The sequence below is a fragment of the Pogona vitticeps genome, chromosome 1 (assembly GCF_051106095.1).
Source record: "Pogona vitticeps strain Pit_001003342236 chromosome 1, PviZW2.1, whole genome shotgun sequence".
NCBI lineage: Eukaryota > Metazoa > Chordata > Lepidosauria > Squamata > Agamidae > Pogona > Pogona vitticeps.
In genome coordinates this window covers 245,460,106-245,471,609 of record NC_135783.1, presented here as the reverse complement: position 1 = coordinate 245,471,609, position 11,504 = coordinate 245,460,106, and the positions used below count along the sequence as shown (strand labels likewise).

The window sequence follows — 11,504 nt, the reverse complement described above, 5'->3', positions numbered from 1 at the left end:
CTGTCAGCTCTCGCACTGGCTGCCTCTCACAGCCACTCACCACTACCAATGTTATCTTTAATTTTTCTTATTATTTCTTGAAAACTATGGCAGCACTCTTTAAATATTACAGATGGGAAAATTATAATAGTTTGGACTGCAAGTTTTCCCTGCAGCTCAAACCCATGATCCTGCTATCCATTACTTGATAAACCTCACAGACACAATTTACTCCAGCAGAGATGTTCTCAGATGCTGAAACCATTGAAAATAAGTTCACATTCAAGTTAAAACAATCTCCTCACTGCTGTTTTAAAATACCTTACAAAAACAAGAACAGAGATGACCATGTGGTCCAGAATAGAAGAGGTAATACCTTTATTTAGACGACTAATAATAAAACTTTTAAAGTAAGCTTTCATGAATGAAATTTACTTCTTCAGACATAAGGTAGAAGAATTATGAATGCAAGTTTCAAAAGGTTCATGGCAGAAATCTGTCAGGCATGCTGCTTGTTATTTAAGTTGAGCTGATATCTGACTTCAACTAGTTTGAGGGTGGATGTTTTGAGATGCCTTACCCCTGGTGCCATTTGGTTTAAGGAGGTTGGCTTAATAAAAGTAACACTATAAAATGAAATTTTGGTTTTTGGCCTCTTTCTAATCATTTCCAAAATGTATTTGCGAAGGCTTTCACGGCTGGTATCTAATGTTTGTTGTGGATTTTTTGGGCTCTTTGGCCGTGTTCTGAAGGTTGTTCTTCCTAACGTTTCGCCAGTCTCTGTGGCCGGCATCTTCAGAGGACAGCACTCTGTGCATTTCCAAAATCATTTCCAAGAGTCCTATCATGCAGGGCATGCCCCAAATAGAACTTGTGGATAATCTATTTACTGTCCTGCAGCAGAACAAGATATACACCAGAAGAAACGTTTCCTCCTGAACACTCGCTTTGCTGCATCCTTCACCTCCTTGTTTCTTAGGCTGTAGATCAAGGGGTTTAACATGGGAATCATCACAGTATAGAACAGGGAGACCATCTTGTCTTCATTTATTGCAGGAGCAGAGCTGGGTCGCACATAGATGAAGAAAAGAGTTCCAAAGAAAACAGAAACAGCAGTGAGGTGAGAAGAGCAAGTAGAGAAAGCTTTGCATCTTCCCTCTCTAGAGCGGATCCTGAGGGTGGCAATAAAAATGTAGATGTAAGAGATGATGACAATAGAGCTGCTAAGAGTACCAAGGGTACAGGAGAGACCCGAAAGCACAATCATGTTGAAGCTTGTGTCAGAACAGGAGAGTGATAGCACTGCAGGGATGTCACAGAAGAAATGATTGATTGTGGACTTGCAGAAAGTTGACTGGAAGGTTAAACTTGTGTGCAGAGTGCCATTTAGGAGCCCTACAAAATATGGTCCAATAATCAGTAAGGCACAAACTTTCTTAGACATAATGACTGTATAGAGAAGGGGCTTGGAGATGGCTACATACCGATCATAAGCCATTGCAGCCAAGAGGTAGCACTCTGTGGCAACAAATAGGCCAAAAAGCCACATCTGAGCTGCACATCCAGCCAAGGAAATAATGTTGCTTCCCACCAAAAAGCCCATTAACATTTTGGGTGTGATGACGGAAGAATAGCAGAGATCAACAAAGGACAGCTTGCAGAGGAAAAAGTACATGGGAGTATGAAGTTGAGAGTCACTCCAGATTAACAAGATCATTCCAAAGTTCCCCATAAGGGTGGTAAGGTAGACCACTAGGACACCGATGAAGAGCAGGAACTGCATCTCTGCTGAGTCAGTGAAGCCCAAAAGGACAAACTCATGCACTATAGTGTAGTTTCCCTTTGGTAGATCTCCTAGTTCTGCAGAGGAAATACAGACGGCATAATGTAAGGCATTACTGTAATGTAACTGTTAACACGGATTATATAAATCTTTGAGTGCTTCAGCCTATCATGACTAGTACAATGCCATACAAATATTACGTTGGGATATCTTCTAGAATGATAACTCATTCAGTACTTTAAATAGCCACCATAGGTCCCTTTCTGGGAGAGAGAATTATTGTAAATAACTTCTTACTTTGTTCCTTGGGGAAGATAGAGTTTCCTTTATCTGATACAGAACTCAGTCAATAAGGACATGCACTTACTTTTGACAAAGCGTGACATGAAATGACTCACTGTTGAGATTTTTGGACATAAGGGAACTGGATCTTTTCTGAAATAATATAAACTAGCAATCAGGCTTCTTGGAGTAATCACAGAGGGAGAAGGTAAATTTTTTGAAATGCAGCTCTGAGAACAGCACAGCCATCGTGGCTGATGGTGTAAATGGGAGTGCTTTATTACAGATTTCGATCATGGGTGGCTTTAAGTGATGTGGAACTCAGACATAGCCATGGTGACCAATAAACAAAGTTCATACAGTAGATTGTATAACCAAAATAGGCCAACTTTATTTTTTAAAAAGGTACAAAATTATGCAGGAGTCTCCATCCCTTCTTCAGGTATAGATTCATAAATGGTGGTAGGAGAAGAGAGGAATGGGGAAAGGGTTTCTAGTCATGATTGTTACATAAAGGATGAAAATGGTTTTTCAGGAAGAGCTAAATATCTAAGCTGTTGAGTCACGCACAGGCTTAAGGTTTCTTCCACAAAGTGGGTAATCCACTTCACTTCTTCCACTTAATCGGGAGAAAAACAGTTTTAATAGATGACCTGACTCTCAAGTTCGTCACACTTCCAGGTAATTGCTACTAATTACAAAGGGAAGTGATGAGTGCTAATAAGGTTGGGTTAATGAAAAACAGAATCAGCATTTCATCTTGAGAGGAATCTTGAGATATGCAGAAGTACAAATATGTATTTGAAGTGGGGGCAGGGAAATGCATACCCCCAATCAGCCCAAATTATTCTAATTGAAAATGGAATCCTGCTTAGAAGCAACCTGTTAGGAGACAAGGAGGATGCACTGCAACATTTTGTTGCAGACCCCCTCATGAATTTCTGTAGAGAAAGTACATCATATTCACCCATAGTACTCGAGCACCTTCCACATTCACTGCAACTACATGTTCACATCCTGAAAATTAATTTCTGCCCTCCACCTGGCAACTGCAGTACTACACAAAGTCCTTACTGCCCACATGCAGAACAAAGGAGACATTGTCTATAGCCTACCTAAGTTGTGATGGTTTTGCAATGTCATTTTTTGGCCCATCTTTTATTCCAAAGCTTTCCCATCATTGCATACAAAAAGTATGACATTCATGCTGAAACGTGGAAGTATGCTGCTGCTTTGTCACAGAAGAAGCATCCAGAAATGGCACAAGACTTGTGTTAAATATAAGCAATATCCATCCCTGGAGAGAGACGACCTGGGAATTTGCAAAGTGATCTCCAAAGGGTTGGAAACTTCTGTTGGAAACTGTAATCCTCAGTGCGTTTTATTACATGGCATAATGATACAAAAAAAGAGTTATCTTTTATTTCAACCTTGAAACATGCCAACAAGCAAATATATATTTGCCACCCTCTTCTCCTTGGCATGTTTCAAGGTTGAACACACACACTTTAGAAGAAATAAAAGATAACTCTTATATATATATATATCATAGTCATTTAGGTAGTTCCATGAAAATCTGATCTGCCACCTGAAAAACAATTATGAGAAGTGGCAATGAGCACAAGAGAGAGAACAAAACAAGATCAAAAACCTTGCCACTCTAACCTCCCTTAAATTTGGTCATGGTCAGTTTAGACTCTCCTTGAACTGCCCCATTATCTTCAGTTTCCAAATTATACTGCCCGAGAAACTTTTCAAGGACTAAGTTTTGGATCAGCTGAGATCAGTCTCTTTTTGACATTGAAAATAATTTATGGTGGGGGCAAGAGAAGAATCATAACAGTAAACACCACCCATGTATGTTCATTTGGTTCTCCTTCCATGCACATGGGACGTTCCTTTGATGAACTATTCTCAGAGCTAACATGAGTGGATATTCTGTGAAGCATGTTGTACACTAAGATGGCAGGGAGAGGATAGCGAAGTTATGACAAAGGCAGGAGCGAATATTTGTTCCTATGTGCTAAGCAAGGGTTAAAATGGGCATTGAGCATGAAATACATTTGATAGCTGGTCTGTTAGTTATTCTTTAATGTGTTTGGGGATGTACTAAAATGGTTATCAAAGAATGGCCAGTGAAATACATTGGTTCTTTCCCAGCGAGAGTCTATCATGGCTGATTCTGTCATAAGGTAGAGTCAGGGAGTGGTTCAGCACAACTCCTCCAATCTTCTCTGCTGCTGTTGGATGTTTGGTTCTTTGCTTTAGGCAGCAAAGAGTCTATGGCTGTTCTCTGAGTCTATCCTTCTTTCCCTTTGGAGGCAGAAAACACTTTTTACTCAAGAGACAAAGTCAGTGGAACTATGCATTCAGTTCTTTAATGATTAGCTCTTTATTAAAGAATTCTCTGTAGTTTAGAAAGGGGTGTTTGTTCCCAGGTGCCACTTGGACCTCTTTTGGAGTGGTCTACTGGTATTGGGCTTCCACTGTTTGGAGCTGGGCTGGAAGGGTTCCCAGGCAGATGGAAGGGTTGCTTTAAGGGAAATCGCTCTTGTTAAAGCAACCACACACACCCCTCCCTATTTCTGATATCAAAGGTCTAGTCAGCAAATCAGAAAACTGTTTAGGAGGTAAATCCTCCCTCATAATGACTATAAAATTGGATTTCAAAAGGATCAGCTACCTTGAGCCAAACAGACTGCTGGCCAAAAGAGCTTAAGCTTTAGATGTGAGCTAAAGAAGAAAGTGAAATAAGCTATTTGGATTTTCCAGCAATGTGCTCACTTAACAGATGCACTAAGATGACTTGCTGAGCCATACCAGAAGCTGAGGTTTGTCATAAGTGATGGCTTCTGGTTTGTTCTATGGTTTTTCCATTTGACCCTCAGCTCTTGACTCAAACCACTGCCCATAGCCTAGTTTACTCAGGCTATTGATAATGAGCAGGCCAACACAAAAATTTATCTAGATCTATAGGGTTCCATCCATGAAGATCCAAACTGTAGTCAGCCAGCATTACTGTTCCCTTCAGATGAAGCTCCTACGTATGTTTCTAAAGTTATGGGTCCCAGACTAATGCCAATGTCCAGCATGGCATTAGTCTGGGACATATATTGGCACCTAAAGGCTGAGACGCGTCCAATCAATTCTTAATAGCTCCCTTTAGTGTTCATTCCAAAAATGCCCAAAGAGGGTTAAAATGTTCATGGAGAATTTCTTTTGACAATAACATTTTTGTCCTATCAATCCCCAAACTGTAATGCAGCTCACTGATGTGCTGAATTAATTTAAAATCTAAATATGCTGCTCTGAAATATACGTCAGCCTCCTTCCTGATTCAACAGCTACCCTTTCCATTTCCTTTTGTATGGCAAGGCATTTTAATTAGCTGGTTCTGCCTGATCTATTGTGTCTGCTCTCCACTTTTGTTTTCATGATTTCCTTTTCCTTTTCTTCTGCTTTCACTTCATTTTTAGAACTTTGTTTGTTTTGCTTTAATTATATTTGTTTATGGCCTTTGTATGCATAGGGACAACAGACAATTTCAAATGTTTTAATAAATAGATACCTGATATAAATATGATATACAACAGAAACACACACTGTTTATTTGCAGACTGTTATCCTTGTCTGAAATCAAAGCACGCCTTGTGTTTTAACATGAAGGCTGATCTATTTATAGCCTCACTGTGAGCACCACCAGCCCCCCCATCCCCTGATGTTACTGGCTGCAGTGTCCCTCAGCAATAATTCCACCAACTCCAAGTTGTTAGTATAAGCAGTAACAATCTTTATTGGAGTGAGCTTCGGTTTTGTTACAGTAACTAGGTTTTCAGTCCCCTATGTGGGGTTTATTGGGGGCTTGAGTTCCCTGCATTAACTCCTCAACTAGTGTCTTTTAAAGAGGGACCCTAATTAATCTGGTGAACCTGGCATGGAGAAACAAGAGAGGAGTATGAGTCATGGACCAGGTTGCAGTCCTTTCAAGGATGGCTGATACAGTTGAGCTATAGACACCTGGCCACATTCCTTTGCTCATCCCTGAGTCTCCTCCGTCTCTCACACTGGCATTTGCTGCTCCAGTTGGCCAACTTGGACAACTGGAGGTTGTAGGTGATGATGGTACTTTTGAAGCAGAATGGACAGGAGCTCCTCTTCCAACCAGTATGGGTTCATAGAGTTCCTGCCTGGAGTCCTCTTCCCAGTCCCAGTCCATCTTCCCAGAGGTACAAAACAAGGGGTCCCAAGCTTCCAGTACTTCCCCCCCCCCAAGTTTCCTCCTTGCCCAAAGTTTCCACACCTGGTTCTGTTTCTCCCGGAGCCCTTATGACTCCTCCCATTCCCCCTCCTTCATTCCCTCAAATGCTCTCTCCTTCACCTTCTGCAGGTGCCTCCCATACGTTGGCTCTGGTTACTGGGTGCAGAAGGGAAAAACCAAAGGAAGGAGAAACTTCTGATATCCTCTGGCCACACGGATGTCTTTGCTGGGGTGAACATGCTCTCAGCCAAAGGTCTCTAGACACCTTTTTTGCCCTGGTTCTGAAAGTGAGAGCTAGGGCAGAACTGCAGGGGCTTATATTTTAAAGGTTTTTCAATGAAATCCACAGAAGTTGCTAGAATAGATACACTAGCAGGGAGAAGACGGCATAACAGTGTGTGAGGGGAATAGACACAAAATTATGTTCCCATCTAATGTGTGAACTCTCTCATTTCTGGAAAGTGGCGAGCCATGGGGCAAGAAATTCATTTCAGCTTATTAGCTGTTTCTAGCTGAGCTTTACCAGCTATTTGTAACCTATGCTAAAAGTAAGCCCATAACCCTTTTGAAGCCATAAATATTTGTGACATGTTCACCATGTACTTTCCAATTTCTCCCATGTATCTGCTTATTTTAAAATGCTATCTGTTTTGCTTCCAAGAGTTAATTCCTTCCTTGGTTTGGTGCAGGAATGGGAAACGTCTGGTCTCTGGACCAGTCTTGGTAAGCCAGCATGACTCATCTGGCCCATGAGGCCTTGAGAAGAAGGTCTTTTCTCACCCTGAATCTCTCTCCCCTCCCTCCCCAAAACCCACCCAAAGAAGAAGGGGCCAGAGTGCAACTACTCCGTTGCATTTAACCTCTCACCTTCAGTTTGGGCTTTGCCAGGTATAGTGCATCTTTCTCTTCAACACTCATATATACTTTCAAACAAAATGGCTTCTCACAAGCTTCTCATGAAAACAGTTTCTTTCTCATACTTATAATCTGGTTTATATGGATCAGCTAGGCTGAATGGCAGAAGAGAAGAGAAGTTCATTTTGCTTTTCTTCTTGGGAGGGAGAGCAGGAGAAAAGGATGATGGGAACAGGCAACGGATGTACATGCAAAGCATGGAGTTTTGGCAAGGTGATTTGTAATCTGTGATAAAATTTCATTTTAAAGCAAGATACTCTTTAACCTACCCTATTTCTATGACCTGTTATTACTTTTTCCTCTTCTGATTATTTTGAGTTTCTTGTCTTAGATTTGTTAGGACCAGTGCTTTTCTGTGGACGGGCTTGAAATTGACCCACCACTCTGTACTCCATTCAGCACCAAAGATGCAACTTCCAGTGATAACATGGAAAAGACAGCTAAATGACATAGCCACTTTGACACTTAAACGCTTTTGCCAAACTGCTTCTTGTGAGCAGCTTAAGCCTCCAAACTGTGCAGTTCAGAATGAATTTTACACAATAAATGTGGGACTATGGACACTGTCCTCCAAATGGATCAAACCTCAAGGCGGTTCCACTGAAATGTCATTTGATTCCCATTTCCAAAAAACAAAACAAAAATGAAACAAAAACAAAACACACATTTTTTTAAAAAATCCTGGATTATATATTTATTGATTGTGCCAATTATTAGTACGCCAACTTTTTTTAAAAAAAAAGGACCACATGATATGCAAGCTACACCTTAGTGAAGCATAGTGTTACACAAGCTGGCTTTTTAGTTGGTGATGGGTGTAGGGAGAGGATGAGGGAAAGGGGAGGTACATGCACATAACATTTTAACATCTTTATGTCCCCCATCATGTCTTAGTAGTTGTGGAGGGAGGAAAGGTCTTCAAATGTCATTGACTGATGGTTGAATTGCAGCAGGAAGTAGCTACTTTTAAAATTCAGGATTGAGGAGAATTTACGTTCTTCTCACAAACAGGCCAAATATCTTACTTAGATTTTTTTTTTTTTTTTTTTTTTTGGCAACAGTGGAGAATCTAAATTTTCTTCAGCTGTTCGGAGACATTCAAATAGGTGGAAGGTGGGTGGGGAGAGAGAGAGCATGGAAAATGGGCTAACAATATCAAAAAGCAGAGGTAGAGTAATACAGCAGAATGCAAATCTTGGAAAAGAAAGTGCAGGTTGCTTCACTGGAGCTGAATCAAAAATTAGCATGTGAATGGGACATGAATCAGCTTTTTTTTTTTAAAAAAAAAAGTTCCACAGTTATCTGACTGCCATATCTTAGGCCACTGAGATACAGTTCAAAACTGTAGGTCTAATCATAAGAAAACCAGGTAAGAGCACAAACCCACTACTTAATAGCCCTTATTTAAATCGAGTTTACCATGTTTTATATCAATTTAACTTCGGGTATCTACATGAAGTATGTGCATATACAAAGTAATGTGATGGGAAAGTTTTTCTACTCCTCCACTGGAGGTCTATATATTTTAAGGTGGATGTGGAATTGATTCATCAATTCCACTTATTTTAATGCCTCTTTGTCTGCGTTGTTGTTGTTTTTTTAAAAAATTCCTGCTATTTGATATAGCGCTATACTGGATAGCAATAATTTTAAAAAATAAAATAAAAACAATGCAGTCTGCTGTCCAAAGCCCCTGTCAGCTGACTGGCTTTGTTTGGATGCTGGGAAGAAGAAGGCAGTGGTGGCAGTGGCAGCAATGAGGATGCACACACCGACTCAGAAGTCACAAGATTTTACAGTGAATTCAAAAGCAACGACCCTTCTGAGTGATTTATTTATTTGTTTGTTTGTTTGTTTGTTTGTTTGTTTGTTTATTTATTTATTTATTTATTTATTTATTTATTTATTTATTTATTTATTTATTTACCCCGCCCCTCTAGACCATGTCTACTCGGGGCAGCTTATTTCATCAAGGGAACCAGGCCCTAAGTCACTATCAGGAACTGGTTGAAAGTAAGACAATCCCTGAAGAAGCTACTAGGAAAAGTAAAGGATGAGGATATTCTCATAGACAATTATTGTTTGCTGTAATCCTAGCCTTCTAAGAAAGTTCAGCCTTTCTTTTTTAAACAGCCAACATTACTTCTTTCAGGCTTGAATGCATACCAATGTTTGGATGTATATCAGGACTTTGCAAGTATTTGTAAAACATGGAATGGTGCTTGCGTAAGGAGTGAGAAATGGTCTTACAGATGTGTAAGTTCTTGAAAGCATGTCACACGGCTCAGGGCCCAGTAGAAATTATGACTGGAGAAGAATTACAATTCTTGTACAATAAACTCATACTTCACACACCCGTGGAACACCTCCTCCTCCTTATCATCCTGCTCAGGGCCTTTTTCACATCTTTATTCCTCAGACTGTAGATCAGAGGGTTTACCATGGGAATCACCATAGTATAGAAGACAGCAGCAACCTGGTCTTGTTCTTCAGAGGACCTAGAAGTGGGCTTCAGGTAGATGAAAAGAATAGTTGTATAGAATAAGGTGACAGCCATCAAATGGGAGGCACAGGTGGATAAGGTTTTCTTCTTTCCGTCAGATGAGCTGATCTTCTTGATGGCGACAAGGATGTAAATGTAAGAGATAAGGATGGTGAGGAACGAGCAGAGGCCTACCAGGGAAGAGATCACAAAAAGCAGGGTGCGGTTGAGCATGGTATTGGAGCAAGCAAGCTTTAGTATAAAGGGTACATCACAGAAGAAGTGGTCGACAACATTGGAGCTACAGAAGGGAAGGCGGAAGGTGGTGTGGGTGTGTATTGCACCGTTCACACATCCTGCCAGATACGAAGCCAGCACAAGCCCCAGACAGACTCTCTTCGACATGACAAGCGGATACAGCAGCGGATTGCAGATTGCTACATAACGATCATAGGCCATGGCAGCAAGTAGGAGGCACTCCACAGTGGCAAAGACAGCATAGAAATAAAACTGGGCAGCACACCCGGCAAATGAAATGGCTTTCTTCTCAGCCCAGAAGTTCACCAGTGTTTGGGGGACAATGACAGTGGAGTAGCAGATATCCGAGAAGGACAGGTTGCGGAGGAAAAAGTACATGGGGGTTTGAAGTTGTGAGTCAAGGCGAATCAATGCAATCATCCCCACATTTCCCAGAAGGGTGGTCACATAGATGGTCAGAAACACGACAAAAAGGGAAATGTGGAGCTGGGGATTGTCTGTGAATCCTGCAAGAATGAATTCTGACACGGTGGTCTGATTCCACTGGGTCATTGTCAGGGACCCTGGATCCTGTAGACAAAAGGGGAGAGAGAGGGACATGCATCTTGTCAATCCTTAAAGGTCAGTGATGTGTCACTCTTAAAATCATAAAATAATGAAGTTGGAAGGGGCCTATTGGTTCCAAACCGTGCTCAGTGCAGGAATACAAATTAAAGCAAATCTTCCAGGCAGTTGTCTATGTTTCTCTTGAATACCTCCAGTGTTGGAACACTCACAAACTCCTGAGGTAATTGTTTCCACTGTCTTACTGCTCTAACAGTTAGGAAGTTTTTCCTGATATTCAACCGAAATCTGGCTTCCTTTAACTTGAGCCCATTGTTGTGTGTTCTGCACTCTGGGATGATCGAGAAAAGATCTTGCCCTTCCTCTGTATGACAGCCTTTCAAGTATTTGAAAAGTGCTATCATATCACCCCCTCAGTCTTCTTTTCTCAAGGCTAAACATACCCAGTTCTTTCAGCCTTTCCTCCCAGGGCTTGGCTTCTAGGCCCCTGATTACCCTTGCTACCCTTCTCTGAACTTGTTCCAATTTGTCAGCATCCTTCTTGAAGTGCAGTGTCCAGAACTGGATGCAGAACTAACCAGTGAGGTCTAAAATGAGGCCTAGCCAGTGCCGAATTGAGGGGAACAAGTATCTTGTGGGATTTGGAGACCGTTAATGCAGCCTAAAACAGCATTTGCCTTTTTTTGTAGCAACATCACATTGTTGGCTCATATTCAGTTTATGATCTATGATGATTCCAAGATCCTTCTTGCTTGTAGTGTTGCTGAACCAGGTACCTCCCAATGTCCTGGATCAAAGTTCATGACACCCAAATACAGACTAAATAATACTCAAATACAGACTAAAATCTATAAATGTTATCTTTTTAGAGCAATTGTGGAAAATGCATCTGCAAGCCTTTGAAGTTTTGATCTTATTATGCACTTTAGATTGCCTTTGGATATGCAAAGCACAAATATGATCAGATACCAATTAGATAGAAT

General features: G+C 40.9%; 2 protein-coding genes across 2 annotated transcripts; both read right to left on the bottom strand.

The window, feature by feature from the left end:
- Positions 1-865: 865 nt before the first annotated feature.
- On the bottom strand, positions 866-2,264 carry LOC110078306 (olfactory receptor 5G29-like). The gene has a single exon (XM_020792308.3). The coding sequence runs from the start codon at positions 1,760-1,762 to the stop codon at positions 866-868; it is 897 nt and encodes a 298-aa protein (XP_020647967.3). The 5' UTR covers positions 1,763-2,264.
- Positions 2,265-2,338: 74 nt separating this feature from the next.
- LOC110078305 (olfactory receptor 5AP2-like) lies at positions 2,339-10,934 on the bottom strand. Its single transcript, XM_078383511.1, has one exon. The coding sequence runs from the start codon at positions 10,555-10,557 to the stop codon at positions 9,565-9,567; it is 993 nt and encodes a 330-aa protein (XP_078239637.1). The 5' UTR covers positions 10,558-10,934; the 3' UTR covers positions 2,339-9,564.
- Positions 10,935-11,504: the final 570 nt, after the last annotated feature.

Excerpts from the sequence above, each read along its gene's own strand:
- LOC110078306 (XM_020792308.3), bottom strand. The coding sequence starts at position 1,762 with ATGCAGTTCCTGCTCTTCATCGGTGTCCTAGTGGTCTACCTTACCACC.
- LOC110078305 (XM_078383511.1), bottom strand. The coding sequence starts at position 10,557 with ATGTCCCTCTCTCTCCCCTTTTGTCTACAGGATCCAGGGTCCCTGACA.